We start from the raw sequence: 17,346 nt of genomic DNA on the forward strand, positions 1-17,346 counted from the left end.
TCCACTTTTAAAACCTATTTTTAATAATTGGAAATTTTTGTAATTCTGCTTTCTCAAAAAATGGTTGAAAGGATAGACAATAATGGCTTCTTTGCTTGTTTCCCACAAAATGTTAAATTGACCATCATGGAGCTATTGCACAGTAGGCTCCACTCTCCAATAAGGTTTAAAAATATATATACATCAGAATGGCATAAAAAAGAAGTAATAAATTACCATAACCCTATTTTCTCCTATTATATGGTCAGCCAATTACTGGCTGGACCCAATCGGCACAGTAGTGGTGGGGGATAGATGAGGTTGGTATAATTTCTTTTTTTTTTATGCCATTCAGACCCATTTTTTTTAACGTGAAGTGGACAGCCCCTTTAACGATGAAATATATAAAAAATGTACCAAAAGGAAATAGATGTTAAAAGAGACTTCATGATGCTTGTATTTTTTTCAACTGTCTAACATTTACTGATTAAAAAAGTATAATTTTCTGCTATTACTCAAATTCCTCCAGTTTTATATAAATAATTCTATGAATGTCACCATTCCAAATACAAGAAAAACACCAAGCCGATAGCATATATAATAGATATACATCGTACATTAATCAAATACTCATGGCTGTAGAGGAAATTTGATCATAAGTTATAAAGGAGAAGTATAAAATTGAAAAAACTAGTTGAAATGTCAAAAGTATGATCATTTAGATTTTAATCTGTCTTTAGTTTTTAAAATACATAAATGTTTTATATAGTTGCATCCTAAAATAAATCTATAATTTATATCATTATGTCATTATCCTATTGTAATTTTTTTTTCTTAGTTTTTAAGGTTTTACATCAAAATAGTTGGGATTTTAATATTTTAAAAGATAAAATCTTTATTAGGTTTAATTCGACTTTAATTATAATAATGCTGAAATTTTCTATATAAGCAATGATAGGATTTTTGAAAATACTTTATATTTTATCTAGCGGTTTATGTCTAAAAATTCCTGTGGAGAGGGAAAAACAGTGTAGGAAGGAAGGACAAGAGGGTGGGAAGGAAGAAATGAAGGACTGTATGGTGGGAGAAAAGTAGTGGAAGGTTTAAAGGAAAAATGGATGGACTATGGTCAGAAGTAAGAAAGGAAGGACTGTTGGGTGGAAATGAAGGACTGTAAGGTGAGAAAAAAGTACTAAGAGTTGGGAAAGAACAAACTAGAGGTGAATGGTGGGAAGGAAGAATTGTGAGGTAGAAAGCAAAATAAGAACAACTGGATGGTGGGAAGTAAGAAATGAAGGACTGGATGGTAGGAAGGAAGAAAGGAAGGGCTGGAAGAAAGGAAAGAAGGACTGGATGGTAGGAAGGAAGAAAGGAAGGACTGCATGTTGGGAAGGAAGGACTGCAGAGTGGAAAGGAAGTACAGAAGGGGGATAAAGAAGTACTAAGAGTTGGCAAGGAACAAAGTAGAGTTGGAGGGTGGGAAGAAAGAATTGTAAGGTAGAAAGTAAAAAAGGAAGGACTGGATGTTGGGAAGCAAGAGAGGAAGGACTGGATGGTAGGATGGAAGAAAGGAAGGACTGGATGGTGGGAAGTAAGACAAGGTGGACTGGATGGTAGAGTATGGAAGAAAGGAAGGACTGGATGTAGGATGGAAGTGAGGAAGGACTAGATGTTGGGAAGGTAGGACTGAAGGGTGGAAAAAAAGGACTGAAGGGTGAAAAAAAGTACTAAGAAGGAAGAAACAAAGTAGAGGTGAAGGTTGGGAAGTTAGAAAGTACAGAAGGCCTGGAACAATTTTTGACTAACTTGGAATTTAGCGTTTGTAATGAAATATGGAATTTCGTACATTATTTTTTATTAAGAAGCAATAAAATGGAAGGTCATAAGGAATAATGGAAAGAGTGAAGGGCGGGAAGGAAGAAGGATAAGAGTGGAAGTGAGAAGGAAGAATTTAAGAAAGCGGGAATAATGGGAAGGATTGAAATGGGGCATGAAGAAAGAGAGAAAAGATAGGAAGGGAAGGAAGTAGGGAGGAGATATAGTGGCTGGAATGGAAAAAGGGTGGGAAGGAAAGAAGGAGAAAGAACAGATGTGTGAGAATAAAAGCTTTTTAAAAAATAACTATACTTTCCATACTTTGTCATTTCATAGCAAGTATTTCTGAAAAACAATTACGGTACATTTTGGATAAAATAATATAGAAGAAATAGAAAACTTGACAAATAGAAAATAGAAATACTTAGGGCAATTGTTTTTCTATATTTCAAATCTTTATAAATACTTTTGAAAAGGAAAAATGCTGCTTGTTAACTAAATAATATCTTCAGGCCTTGTTCAGGCTGCTTTGACGGTTATTCAACCTACAAAATGCAAAACTGCATCAATTCCTATATTATCATTAAGCCCTTCGACCCACTGTTCGGTCTAATTGTATTTTATTAAAACATTTTTTTTCCAAATAATTATGTTATAATTCTGTATTTTTTCAACTTTTCTTTTTACAACTCATTGCCATATAACTACTGTAGTTATTAATCACATTTCTTTTGTAAATTACAATAACGAAGAGCTTATCTTTTACATTGAGATCAAAGGAGTTGTAAACAAATGGAAAAAAATGTTTTGTTTTTTTTCTAGAAACAGCACCAGACCCATAAATTGATTGTTTCTGGTATTACAGCTTAGTTGCAGTCAAATGAATGGAGCTGAGCTGCAATACCACATTCAACCTGTGGACAAGAGTGGTGCAATTTTTCGCAAGAAATCAGACATTTTTGCTTGTATCTTGTATTTAATGCTTATGAACATAAAACGTCCTTCTAAAATCTCTTGTACCTACCTTTTACTTTTTCATACAAATAATGACACTTACAAACAGAACTACACAGTACGATATATTCTGAAATCTCTCACAATATATTTTAATATACTTGTTGCATTACTATATATGCTTCTGGAATGTATGATAAAATATAAATTCACAGTATTTTTAGAGTACTTCTTTCCTCCATATGAAAAAGATAGCCTTTTTATGTAAAGAAACCATATGTTTTGAAAAATGATCAATTAGCATTGGACTGGGCTTCTTTGGACCCACCAGAGGAGATCATTTTAAGACCATTTAGAGGTCTAATTTTAATTACACTATGTAGTAACATTGTACACACAGGACATATCATCGTTAGGATCTTATAGGGTGTTTTTGAATCAGTCTATAAGAAGTTGACTCTAGTGGAAATTGGTTGGCACCAAATTGGAATGTTGGGATTTATGGTAACATAGTACTCACAGGTTATATCACTAAGATCTAATAGATTGCTTGTAAACTTTCCGATAAGAATAGATCCTGGCGCCAAGTGATGGCGCTAAATTGGGTTGTCGGGACTTTTTGTCAAATTCTAGACTGGCCAAAAAATCCTCTGGTACTCTAATGAGCCAGCTCGAATCTATGTACAGTTGTATATAGAGTTGCTGAGACTCGAATTGCACAACTCAGTTCGTCGACCACGACAATAATCTTTCCATTAGCCAGCCCGGCGTGACGTCACTCTGCAACGATGATATTGTGCCAGGCAAGCTAATAGAAAGAAAAGTCACGGATGCCGTCAAGTAAGAGGCAGTTCTCACAGTTCATGTTCAATGGCCACAGATTACTGACATGGCCAATGGACCTGTTCTCGTGAATTGATCCTCATCAACTCTAGTTGTGTATATTAGATTGCTTGTAAACTTTCTGATAAGAATAGACCCTGGTGCCAAGTGATGGGACTAAATTGGGTTTTCAGAATGTTTTGTCAAATTTTAGACTGGCCAAAAAATCCTATGGTACGCCAGCGAGCCAGCTCAACCCTATGTACAGTTGTATGTAGAGTTGCTGCGAATCAATTTGCACAATTCAGTTCATCGACCACGACAGAAATCTGTGGCCGTAAAATGTGTGCCATGAGAACTGATTCTTACCTGATGACATCAACTGGCTTATCTTTCGATTATCCGGCCCGACGTGACATCACTCTGCAACAATGATATTACACTAGTCAAGCTAATCAAAAGAAGAGCCATGTATGCCGTCAAGTAAGAGGCAGTTCTCACAGCTCATGTCCAACGGCCACAGATTACTGACGTGGCCAATGGACCTGGTCGTGTGAATTGATCCTCATCAACTCTAGTTGTGTATATTAGATTACTTGTAGACCTTCTGATAAGAAATAGACCCCAGTGTGAAGTGATGGTACTAAATTTGGTTGTCACAACTTTTAGTCAAATTCTAGACTGGCCCAAATATCCTCTGGTACTCTAACGAACGAACCCTATGTACAGACGTATATAGAGTTGCTACAAATCAATTTGCACAACTCAGTTCATCGACCACCACAGTAATCTGTGGACGTAAAATGGGTGAGGTGAGAACTGCCTGTTAACTGATGGCATCAACATGGTTTATCTTTTGAATAGCATGGCATGATGTCTCATTTCCTTTACTCCACAATGATGATGTCTAAAATCAAAAGAAGAGCCACAGATGTCGTCAAGTAAGAGACAGTTCTCACGGCTCCCGTCCAACGGCCATAGATTACTGACGTGGTGAATGGACCAACCAGGTCGCGTGAATTGATTCTCATCAGTTCTAGGTGTGTATATTAGTTTAGGATCAACTAGTGCTACTGCTTAGGAATGGGTGATAATATGTCTTCAGTGATGTCACCTATTCCTAAAAAATTCACTCTTTATTTAATTATATTTGGTTTCGACCACAAAATGGCTACCTTCATTTCCAAAATATTTACAATCTAGGAAACTAATATGCTTTTCCCTTACATTTTCTTCATAGATTTTTCTAATTCTTTCGTTTCTAGACAACATTCTAATCTACATTCCGCTTTAAGGCTATTTTCATCGTCATCACTTGCAATTAAACTACTATCCTTTGAATTATTGTATTTGGCACCTGAGGATAGTCATCAGAAAATGGATATCTTTTTTTTCAGGAATTATTTAAAGATATTTTTTTGTACATATGTAATGTCTTAATTGCTTTGAAATGATAACAAAGTTCACTTTTAAGTATACAAAAAAAATAATATCCCATTAATGTATCATACCAAACATGTTATATTTTTATATAATATGGAAAAAAAATCCTGGTTTAAGGAGATGTCATCCTTACTTTGTATTGCTTCGAAATCCAATTTCGGTCACAGTTCAAGGTTAAAATAAAATACAAATAGCCAAGCCACAAAAAAAAAACCATGGCTTTATGGTTATTATACTAAATGTATTCAAGGCTTTGACACAATTTATTAAAAGCTATGACAATACCATATCAGTTTTTATGTTGTTTTTTTTTCAGTAGCGTTGAGCTTGTTTTTGTTTTGCTTTTTTGTACTTTTTTACATGCAAAAAGCAATAAAACACAAGTATTTTTTTTCCTCGATAAAAAAATCATTAGAAAATAAAAAGCATTCGACACGTAGGGATGCAAGAACACCATAATTAAACAATTCTGCTATAAATATTATATTCACCAAAAAACAACTCGCCCTTAGGAAGGGGTAATTACAAAACAGTACTCCGAAAAAATATTTTTTTGCTACTTTAGTATTGTCGGCAACACGGTGAAAAAAAGACAATATAATTCATCATTAATAAATTCCAGTCCTATGGTTTCTTCAACCAGTTGGAGGTTAACGAATGAAGAATATTTACAAAAACTGAAAACTTCATTGACATGTTGCTCGTTGTGCCCTACGTCGTACATACAGTAGTCATCGTTACTGCAGAGAGTCAGCTATTCGTGATGGGTATCAAATATTCGATACGGATTGAGGCGCTCCGAGAGTTTATTTGACGTGATTTTTTTTCGTGTGTTTTAGATTCTTCATACAAAATTGCTTGCCATTTTGGTCCCAGATTTTGAGTCTTTTAGAAAATGTACATTCATGTTTGGTCTTCTAATCTTGATAAAAGATCAAGGTTCACTTCTGGGAAGAGAATCAAAAGCAAAACAAGACAATATATTTTACAGTCGATTACAATCCACTCTGTTCAATATCATTTTTTTTTAAACAGCCAACTTTAACATTAAATCAAAGCACTTATAATACTCCCCCTGTGCCCCATGGTCAACTCCTTACCAGCCCTCAAGTGTTTTTCTTAAAGACCATGTTTTAAGGCCACTCTAATAACTGCTCTGCATGGGAAGATGGGACCTTTGATCTGATACTACTCTTAAGGAACATCAGCTGTCTGCGACAACAAGGTCTGTGAAACCCTCCCCCTAATCATGTATATGTACTGCCATTTTCAATAGCATAATTTACATTCACAACGAAGACGAACTTTGAGAGTAGTCTCTCAAGATCAGGTTGTCATACTTAGGCGACGATGGGGTACAAAGAGCTGATTCTGAAACTGGGGAGCTAGGGGAAGTGCTCTCTGAGTCAATAGAGTCTCTAAAAGGAGAAGGAGGCGTTAAAGCCACCAACTCCTCAACATCTTGCTTTACTACTGGTGCTTCTGAAGTGCTATCTTTGACGCTGTCAGAAGAGGACTTTCTGGCAGAAACTGACCCACCGTTATATTCAACTGCTGGGGCTGGCTGGATCTCTGCAAAGGTGGTCATAGCTGTGGGAAGTTGGATCTCCCTTGGAATCAGGTAGGAAGAACATAAAGGGGTGGGTACCAATGTTCCTTGGGTGTTTGAAGAAAGCATCATGGAGTTTAGCTCACTGATATTGGCGGTGAATCGGGTCACAACATTACTGATTTGGTCCATTAAGGAACCTTGAGAAGAACCACTTCGTTGGGCGGCATCTGAATGAAAAGTTGGGATGTCCTCCTCTGTCCGGGTAACAGAAGCAGCTCTCTGGCTTACAGTACTGATTGGAGAAGGGGTCTGTGGTCGGTACTGTACTGGATAATGCTCCTCAGCTTCGGAAACATCATACAGCATTTTGGCACTGGAGTCAGGAAAGGAAGTGCTAATATATCTGTTCTCTGTGCTGCTTTTCGAGAAGGGCTTAATGACAGCTGTCTGATTTGTACTATCCTTTTTCTTCACATGGACAGAAAGTCGCTGCCATAGATGCTGACCTCGACTGCTCTTCTCATTTTGTGCCCAAGTCACAGATTTTCCATTAGAGCTGAAATAAACGTAAAAAATTACATAAGAATGGAGAACTCACAAGTTACCTTGAATTTTGTCTTTTGACTTTGTATGTTTCTGTGTTATATAATCCCAGATCTTCTTTTAATCTATTACTTGATTCTTTTTTTAATATATGATGCTCAACAACTCATAACCTGTAAAACTTTTATTCTAAATATTAGGCCAACCACAGAATTCTTTATAGCCTACCAAATCTATAGACAATTAACTACTGAGATTCTGTTAAGCTGAATTTCAAGAGATTTATCTACAGAAGTTTAAGCTGAAACTCCAGAGCCCTAAACTTCTGTAACCGGATCTCTTATCTACCATATGGCATTTATAATAATGATGTCTTTTTATGAGACTTTGTGCCTTAGACCGGTTAGTCACCTATAACTAGATGCTGAGAAGGAAGTTAAAGCTCCTGAGCCTTTAAACAATCATATGTAATTGGGCTCCCAATCTGCCATTTATAATAATGTGGTTTTATTTATAAGACAGATGGGACTTGGACTTCTTAGGCATCAGGGCCCAGGTGCAACAGTAAACTCTGCAACCCCTATAACTAGGCCCCTTACAAAACTGATACACTGATAGTGTAGTGGTACAGCTTTGGCAATCATCAAATTGACATGTAAGACTTTTAAGGAGTTTTACTTGTGTTACATGAATTGAAAGTAAACCCTCTGAGGTATGGTTAGATTGCAGGCGAAACATATGCACCCATAATTTCAACAAGAAGGTAGAGTCTTTCTTGAACAGAAATTCTCAGTTTGAATCCCTCAGTATGGCTGCTGCCAGAATATAATAATTCCAAGAAGGTACAATAGTCGTAACATGAGATGTCACTAGGAAACGGGTTAATGGGAGCAGAATGAAAAGTTTTCAAACGACTGTAAAGTCAGGATTTGTGCATAAAAGTTGTCAGAAGGAGATCAACATCAAAAAGCCAAGGGACCCACTCTGTAACTATGAATCAATAGAACAAAACAACTGAAGATGGACAAAAGAACCAAAGGTTTAATTAAGACCAAAAATGGAGCAAAGTTTAGGAGTTTCAGGGAAGTTGTTCTGAAATTCATAGGATCAAAAAATAATGGCAAAGCAAAACTACTGCAATGAAAACCAAAGTGAATCAGGTTTTTGAAAGCTTTCATTTTGTGATATCAATGAAATACATTGGTTTTCATGGAAAAATTATACTACAGAAAGGGGCAGGACCGGTGTTCGAGAACATTTAGCGTCATGCAGTGAACCTGTTGCCAAAAATGAAGCTATGAAAACCAACATGTTCTCAAATAAGGAGAGATGAGTGAGCAAACACCTTCTTCTGGCCTTTGTCTTAACAGGTTGAATAAAGCATGAAACTCGAGGGATAACCCTTAGATCAAAGAGTCCCTGCAAATCTAAGTCTCCTTGGAACCAAACCCTATCCAACAATGCAGGAGATCTTCCATTGGGAGATACTTGGGTTAATAATGTTAATTCATCAGAATTTTAAATATGATGTCAAGAATGAAGGTAAGCTCGGAACTGGCAAAAGAGTTGATATGTGGATGGCTCATCCAACCATGGGTAAACATTATTACTGTAGACAACCTGGTATACTGTATGTTATTTTCCAATTGCCTGCGTGTCATCACTAGAGTGTTTTGCCAGGTTTAAATGACTCCAGATATCTTTCTAAATTATAAAATAGCAACATCGAGTTTAATCAGAGAAGAGAAAAGTAAGGTAAGGAAAGTGTCATAAATAAGCAATAACGAAGGGCAATTGAGCCAAGGCTTCAATGACTTTTATGGTACTGTGTCCCTTATAAAGTTTATGGCCAATGCTGAAACAGGTCAACTCAGTATTGGAATAGAATCATTCAATCTGACCACTACATGAACTTTGTAGATTTGGAGGACATAAAACCTCTAACACCATGCCTCCAACCTGCCCAACCAGACTCTGATGCCCTGGATAATCTGCCAGTAATGAGAGATGACAACATTTGGTAAAGATTATAAGGCCCCAAGGATTTGTCAACCAGGAATTTGGGTAAAAGCAGTGATGGTTTTAGCACAAATGCAGATATGGGCCAAATCATTCATTGCATCTTCCACAAGATAAATAATTTAGAAATTGTAATTGTACCTGCCATGACACCTTCTAATGACTGAAGAACTATGGGCACCTTTCAGAATCATATTCAGTCCTTGCACAAAAAAAAATATAGAATATTTCATTAAGCTTCCATTAGGAACATTTTTGAAAAATGTTTGGGACATTGTGTATCGAAAGATATAAAGTATTGTTCAAAATAATAGCAGTGTGTTCAAAAACATGAGTTCAGCACAAAATCTTTATACTAGTTTTTATTTCCATGCATTGGGAACATTGCACACTGTTTTCTAATTCAAAGACTTCTTACTAAGAGATTAGCTTCACACAAGCGTCTTCTAACTGTCACAGTACCCACAGGTAACTTGAGACTGTCTTTGATCATCCTGGAGCTGATCATTGGCTGAGCCTTTGCCATTCTGGCTATTCTTCCATCCATTCGAATGATAGTCTTCCGTTTTCTTCCACGTCTCTCTGGTTTTGCTTTCCATTTTAAAGCATTGGAGATCATTTTAGCTGAACAGCCGATCATTGTCTGCACTTCTTTATCAGTTTTCCCCTCTCCAATCAACTTTTTAATCAAAGTACGCTGTTCTTCTGAACAATGTCTCGAACGACCCATATTTCTCAGCCTTTCAAGGAGAAATGCATGTACAACATGTGCTGGCTTCACCCTTAAATAAGGGCCACCTGATTCACACCTGTTTCTTCACAGAATGATTGACCTCACTAATTGAACTCCATACTGCTATTATTTTGAACACATCCCCGTAGAATTAATTATTCACATACACAGACTCAAAAACATACAGATCATGAATGCAGAGTCTTTTGGTTTTCTTAGAATCTACTGCACCAACTGGTAAATTGTTTGACATGTGGTAATATAATTTATACCAAAAACAGTGATTAATCTGGTTAGTCATATTGGACTGCTATTATTTTGAACTCTACTAGTAAAAGGTAAAAAATGATGCACAAACTTTTTGGATTTGTTTGTCTTGGGGTTATTAAAGAGCGTTAACGATATTGGTGACATCATAGTGAAGACCCAGATTAATGCATCATTTCCTCTGTTGTAAGCCTAAACTTAGCAAACTTTATGGGTTCCTCTTATATAGATTGCTGAATGGAAAGTTCAAGATATGAAATCTTTCTCTATCCTGAAAGTTGATGTTCCAGCAAATAGATGTTGTGAGCCAAATCTAATAAAATTGTAGAAGCCCAATTTGACCAATTTCAAATGAATGTATGATGCAAGGTCTCTATTATAAGATAATGGTCAAGTCTTCATTACTTCAGCAAATATACAACATGACCACATATGGACTGCTTAGCCTCCTTTTTAATGTGCAGTATGGTCACAGCGGTAGTTGCAGAGCAATTGGGTTATTTAGAGCCCTGTAGAAGGGGGTTAATGACCCACATACGCGTTACGTTAAAGTTTTACGAGTCTTGACAATTTTGGTGGGACTCGTCAGGGGACATATATCTTCTTCCATAGGTGTCTGATAGCTGCTTCCTACATTCTCCCCATTGAAAACAAATTAACTGGGTTGTAGGGACAAATAGTTGTCATCAAAATGAGCATTTGTAAAAGAGCTATCTCAAGTATATGGGTACCTTTAGAAATTAGGAAGATTGCATGTGGAGGCAATTTTATCATTCATATATTTCCCCAAAATGGGAAGCTTTATAGTGTGAGTACCTTGGATTGTATACATCCTTTCCAAGCCGAGGTCCTTCCTTGGAGGTGCGTGCAGTGTGACACTTGATGTGAGCCACTGAAAATTTTCCTCAAACCATGCAATTTTCACAGGCCATGCTCCTTTATGCTCAGTTTCCAGTTGAATGTGTTCTTAGACGTTGGGGCGACGTGTGATATTGATAGTGCATCCCAGCATCATGCACAGGAAAACCCCTGGAAGTGCTGCTTCTGCAGAACCCTGGGGATGTGCCAACTTCTCCAGTAGTTTAGGAGGTTTCCATTTTTTGGATATACCAGAAAAGTTGGCAAGTATAGCATAGTTTAGGATATTGAAGCCAAACTATATCCAGAAATATGGCCACAGTTGGGGCTAGGAGATGAACAAGAATGAAAAGGAGATCCAGGAACCGTAATCATAACAAAGCCAAAATCAAGTCAACAGAACCAGAAGTAAGCTCATCCAAAGATGCCTGAATGCAACAGATTAATATATCCCTCTTTTTTCCAAGGACATAGCTATGAGGAACAGACGGCAGCAGATATTGGCGATGTTAAAAAAGAACTTGTAATACCATGAATGACCACATGGTGTACGGTCAAATAGTATTTAGTATGAAGTTCAATATCCAAAGACAAACCAATTGGTTGAAATATTACCAGTAGAAATGTATATTTCATGCTCCACAGTGTTAGATGGCAATTTGATGCATTCCGTTGTATATTATAAAAGCAGTTAAAGGAATTTTTCGAGATAATCCTTACAATGGGATTCCCACCGTAGGACCCCCAGTTTAAGTGACAGATGTAGATGCCCAGCATAACCACACTGAAATGTAAAATGCTGCCCCTAAATAAACCCCCACAGATCGCACATTGGTGGTCTACCCTATAGATAAGTCATCAATTGAGAATCCTAGAAACCCCATTGAGTCTCAAATAAAAATTGGCAGTAGGCTCCATATAAACGTGCTAGTTTAGTAGAGGTAGGGACATAAATCTATCACATCGGAAAATGGATTCGATCTTGGGACTATAAATCAGTCCTTGTCATCCATTTCGCATTTGATATGGATACACTTTGTAATAAGGAGCCATAGATCAGTGATGAGCACACCACCACTAGTACTACGGACATCTAAGATAAGGCAAGGAACTAACAGGATCTAAGTATTTACTACAACTCCACTAGTAGGTAAGAATTGGTCATTAGGAAACAAGGTAACAAGGATAGGAACAAGATTACATGACATACGATGCTGGCATCATACTGCTTCGTATACTGTACTTACCATAAGAAACCCATACTTGAAAGAAAAGGACAAGAAAAACACAAATTTACATAGAATTACAGATATACGATAACATATTTTGGAAATGTTCCCGTTATATCGTCACACATGGCGGTCATTACTTTGTAGACACACAGTGCACGAGAGACATTATATTTTATACCATCTTTTAGCATTTGAGTGTTTAATTGTTTCTATATTTCATGTTTTATTACACTTGTTGAATATTTCTTTTCCATTAGGGGCCACCTAAAGTGATAGATGCCCATCAATCAGATAAAATCTGCATAAAAACCTGGTAGCATTTGTTCTTTTCCTTGTGTCTTTCTTTTCTTTCTGTCCTAAAGGGGTTGTCCGATGAAAAGAAGTTATTGTCTTTCTAAAGAATAGGTGATGATTGGTGGCGTCCAACTGGTGGGATCATCACCGATCAGCCGGTCGGAGAACTTATCGCCATTAGAATGGAGCGGCAGTGCGCATGTTCAATCGCCACTCCATTCATTCCCTACGGGGCTGGGAAGTGCTGAGCTCAGATTTTTCCGGCAACCCCATTGGGCATCCAACCTTCTACTCCATTTTGTAATGTGGATAAAACTTACAGGATCTACCGATTAGTGTGGATCCAGTGGTGGGACACCCACAGATCAGCCGGTTATAACTTCTTCTGCAGATACGATATAACTTGTTTTCAATGGACAACCCCTTTAAGTGTCACATGACTGCTAATAAATTTGGCAAATTTTTGGGCTGTCTGTGCACTGGAGAATGAAATCTACACCAACTATTAGGGTACATTTCACCTACAGTTGTCTAGCGTACAATATTGCAGATTTATCGAGCCACACACATTTTGAAAAAGAGCCGGGGCCAGTACACAGGTAGCACACAGCAGAACACTTGGTATTTCTGCATCCGTTTCCGCCCCAGTAGCGAGTTCCTTTGATGTACACTGCAGTTGTTGGAGGTCATCCCAGAGGAGGTCAATATTTTAGGGTTACGCATGGTAAAACAGTAAAGAATTCCTGTAGTAGTAGATCCCATCAAAAAGTGGCTACAAAGCCGCCATGTTGTGCCACTTATTTACAGTAATACACAACTATTGAAAATGCTTTAAAGGGGTATCCCAGACAAGAAGGTGATAAGTGTTAGATCGGGGCCACATCACCAGAGCTAAGGAGTTTAAAAATGACACCAATGGCCTTTTACTGTATTTTACCGAGGAACCAAGTATCTGGTGCAGATTTTATTGAGGAAATGCAACAGATCAGCCCACGATTTTATTCTCTGACTATTTCATGAAACCTCATTTACAATGAGGCCTTAGTAATAGATAAAGGATTTTCCACCCAGAAAATCCACTGTGTAAACGTTCCACGGCAACGTACCCTAATTGTAAAGGATGGAAAGAAAAGATGTAGTTAACAAAAGTCACTAATTCCATGGGTAATTCATAAAAAAGCAATTCCAATTAGTTAAAAAAAAATTCCTTCTACTTTTTAAGGAAGAGTCAGACGGTCGTATAACTCGGACGGGGATCGCAACGCAATGATTGGATTGACTGTCAGCTCTCCCGACCCGAGCGTGACAGCTGCAGACCAATACATGCTGTCACGCTCCTGCTGGGCGAGCCGGCGCCAGTCCGAGTATTGCGTTGCGATCCTCGTCCGAGTTATACGGCCGTCTGACTCTTCCCTTAGATGCCCTTTTTTGTCTATGAGGGGCAATATAGTAGATTGATGTCTATGATTTGTTCCAGAAATTTACGTATAGAGTAGCTGAAACTTCTTTCCGATGAGCACAAGAAAAAACTTGTTCCGTAATTAAAAAGATCTGAAAACCTGAGGTATGATGGGTGTGACAAAAATATATTTTAGTAAACCCTAATTTTTTTTTTATTTCAATCAACCTCCTTCCATTAAAAATCTGGACTGGAAATACTCTTTAACCTCAATAAATAGCTCAGCCCAATCGATCATTACTTATTTCTCTTCCAAGAACATTTTGTATCGGCTCAGTCCTATCCAGTGGAACGCTGCTTTCGAACACATAAGTTATCACGTCTGAGACGACATACAATATACAGACGTACACCACATAAAGCGGCTAGGCTGGCAGGTTTTTCTCGTTTGTCCCTTTGTCTAGCGCTGCACAACATAGATTAAGAGTTTTAAAATAAATTCTTACATTCCGATTGGTTGCTGACAATAGGTGTGAGTAGGCCCAGGAGTAAATGAAATGCTAGAATAAAGAAAGTTTGATGGGTTAATAAATAAAAAAAAAATGTATTTAAAAAGTTACTGTTGCCCAATATATTATTAGTTTATTTTATAAATTAGGACTTAAAGCAGATTTTCAGGAAACAACATTGATGAATTAACTTTGATGAGCCATAACTTTTGTAATCTCAGGGCTTCAACTCTCGGGACTCCCTACTAGTCAGCAGAATGAAGTCTGTACCCACCCGTCCATAAGGACATTTCTAGTACTTCTTAAGTGGGCGCTTATCATTTTCAGAAAGTTTTGACCAGTCATTGTGACATGTCTGAAATTTTTAACACTGGGGGATCCAAAAGCTAAGATCCTCACGATCACTGAAAGGAAAGGGCTGTACCCCTACATTCCAGGTTGGTTCAATTTGATTTTCCATGGACAGCAAAGCTAGCAGTGTATCGACCCAAAGACTTTCAACTCTTAGCACTAGAGATGATCGGATCTGACAAGATTCCAATTTTCAAAAACCTGTCGAATTTTATAAGATTTTACTGAATTTATTCTCCTCAAATTGATTGTCCCTTATTATGTTCAGAGGTCTGAAGACACCCCAGGACATAGTAAACATAAGATATAGGAAAAAAACAACCAATACTCACCTCACTGATCACACCTGCTGCTCAGTGTCCCGCGTACGGTCCTTGGCGCTTCTTCTTACCACCGCCACAGGCTGAAACCCCAGGCATCTTCACGATAGGCCAGGACTTCCATCCGCGACTAGGTCCAGGATGTCCCTGCGCATGCCATCTTGCTGAATTCGTGTGGATATGAAATTTTGTTCAATTTGATTATAATTTAATTCCACTTAAATATAGATTTTTTTTGCCTGGTGTACATATGCTGATGTTTTCCTGAATCCTTTTTTTCTTTTGTTCCTGTGCCTCTCCATTCATGAGATATACCCCGTTATGAGATCTAGTCCTTTTTGCCTACTTAGTGTGGTCTTCAAAAAGATGCCCACAGAGAAGAGTTCAGGATCACTCCTACTTAGCTAAAAAGGACTAGATTTACATACAGGGAAGAAGGGGCTATATCTCCGGAATGGAGAGGAGCAGGAACATAAGAAAAACAACACCAAATTCAGGAGAACGGCAGCATCTACACCAGGTAAAAAAATTATATATTTATCGCACGTGACAGCTTCTCTTTAAAGGGTACCTATGAATTAAAAAAAAACTTTTGACATGTCATAGTGCATGTAGCGCCGGCGTCCCTGCCCTCTGCTAGGCAGGGACGCTGTTCCCCTCACCTCCCTGCTCCGTGCCCGGCGTCCTCCTCCCGCTCTGCTGGCAGCGCGCGCTCCTTCCCGTCCACTGTGCTTAGGGCGCGCGCGCTCTCCCTCCCTCTTAAAGGGGCCGCGCGCGCCGTCCTAAGGAGTCCCCGGCCAATGGCCGGAGGACTTCACCATATATAAGGCACCTCCTCCAAAATGGAGGTGCCCGAGCAATGTTGTTGCACTGTTCACTACTCTGCTTCAGCCCTCAGGTCCCGTTGCCAGTTACCTGCCAGTTACCTGCCAGTTACCTGCCAGATTCCTGCCTGATTATCTGCTACCTGCCTGCTAGTCTGAGGTCCGACGGTCTGCCTTACTGCTCCTGTCAGTCTGTCTAAGGACCAGCCTGCCCGCTCACCTGGGAGCGCACATCAGCCACCTGCCTGCTTGCCTGAGGTCCGACGGTCTGCCTTCCAACTCCTGTCAGTCTGTCTATGGACCAGCTTGCCCGCTCACCTGGGAGCACACACCTGCTACCTGCCTGCTAGTCTACCTGGAGGCTCCGCCGTCACGTGCTGTGACCACCTGCCTGTCCAGTGACTCCTGCTCGCTCACCTGGGAGCGCTCATCTGCTACCTGTCTGCTAGCCTACCTGGAGGCTCTGCCGTCACGTGCTGTGACCACCCGCCGGTCCAGGGACTTCTGCCCGCTCACCTGGGAGCGCTCATCTGCCGCCTGTCTGTTGGTCTTCCTGGAGGCTCCGCCGTCACATGCTGTGACCACCCGTTCATCCAGAGACTCTCGCCTGCTCACCTGGGAGCTCACGTCTATCATCAGCCGCCACAGGTCGTACCAACCCTTTACCTAGAGACTGCCCCGGTCACTTGCCATGACCATCTGCCCATTCATCCAGAGACTGCCCCGGTCACTTGCCGTGACCATCTGCCCGTTCATTCAGAGACTGCCCCGGTCACTTGCCGTGACCATCAGCCCGTTCATCCAGAGACTGCCCCGGTCACTTGCCGTGACCTCCAGCCCGTTCACTCAGAGACTGTCCCGGTCACCTGCTGTGACCTCCTGCCCGTCTTCCCTGGTCGCCACCCGCTCCCTTACAAGGACTGCCCCTTTGTATAGTAGCTCAGAGGTTCCGCCTCCCAGACCCGTTACAGTTTGCTCGGGCCATGGAACCCGGTGGCACCCAAGCTCCCTCGCTCTCGGACCTGTGTCATGAACTGTCCCGTCAAAGGTCCCAACAGGAGTCCATCCTGGGTCACCTGCGGAATGTCAATACTCGCCTGGACACTCTGACTGCTCCACCAGCAACCTCCGCCAGTGCCATGTCTCGCAATCCGGCAGCTCCGCTGCCCACTAATACCATGGTATCCTACCCCGGACCCCGGCTTTCTGCACCTCCTCGCTTCGGAGGCGACTCCGCCCAGGCTCGGGGCTTCATAAATCAGTGCACCCTGCACTTTGAACTATTGTCCCACCAGTTTAACTCCGACCGGGCCAAAATTGCATTCGTCATGTCCCATCTCACCGGGGAGGCCCTGGCCTGGCTAAATCCTCTATGGGAGAGAGGAGACCCCCTGGTGTCCAACTTGCCTGCTTTTCTCACGGCTTTCCGGAA

General features: G+C 39.8%; 1 protein-coding gene across 8 annotated transcripts in view; it reads right to left on the reverse strand.

Annotated features, from left to right (window-relative positions):
- Positions 1 to 438: 438 nt before the first annotated feature.
- Positions 439 to 17,346, reverse strand: part of GRM5 (glutamate metabotropic receptor 5) — a 599,946-nt gene continuing 583,038 nt past the window's right edge. For 5 of the 8 annotated variants that reach the window (XM_073662042.1, XM_073662044.1, XM_073662040.1 and 2 more), the window contains 2 exons: positions 14,417 to 14,470; positions 439 to 7,121 (listed from right to left, as the gene is read on the reverse strand). In XM_073662042.1, coding sequence (XP_073518143.1) covers positions 6,302 to 7,121; positions 14,417 to 14,470 — 874 coding nt within the window. In that variant the 3' untranslated portion in view covers positions 439 to 6,301. The remainder of the gene's footprint in view (positions 7,122 to 14,416; positions 14,471 to 17,346) is intronic. The other 3 variants (XM_073662045.1, XM_073662046.1, XM_073662047.1) reach the window with 2 other exon arrangements.

The sequence above is a fragment of the Phyllobates terribilis genome, unplaced genomic scaffold (genome assembly GCF_046119375.1).
Source record: "Phyllobates terribilis strain yellow unplaced genomic scaffold, ASM4611937v1 Scaffold_2__4_contigs__length_985480577, whole genome shotgun sequence".
Lineage (NCBI taxonomy): Eukaryota > Metazoa > Chordata > Amphibia > Anura > Dendrobatidae > Phyllobates > Phyllobates terribilis.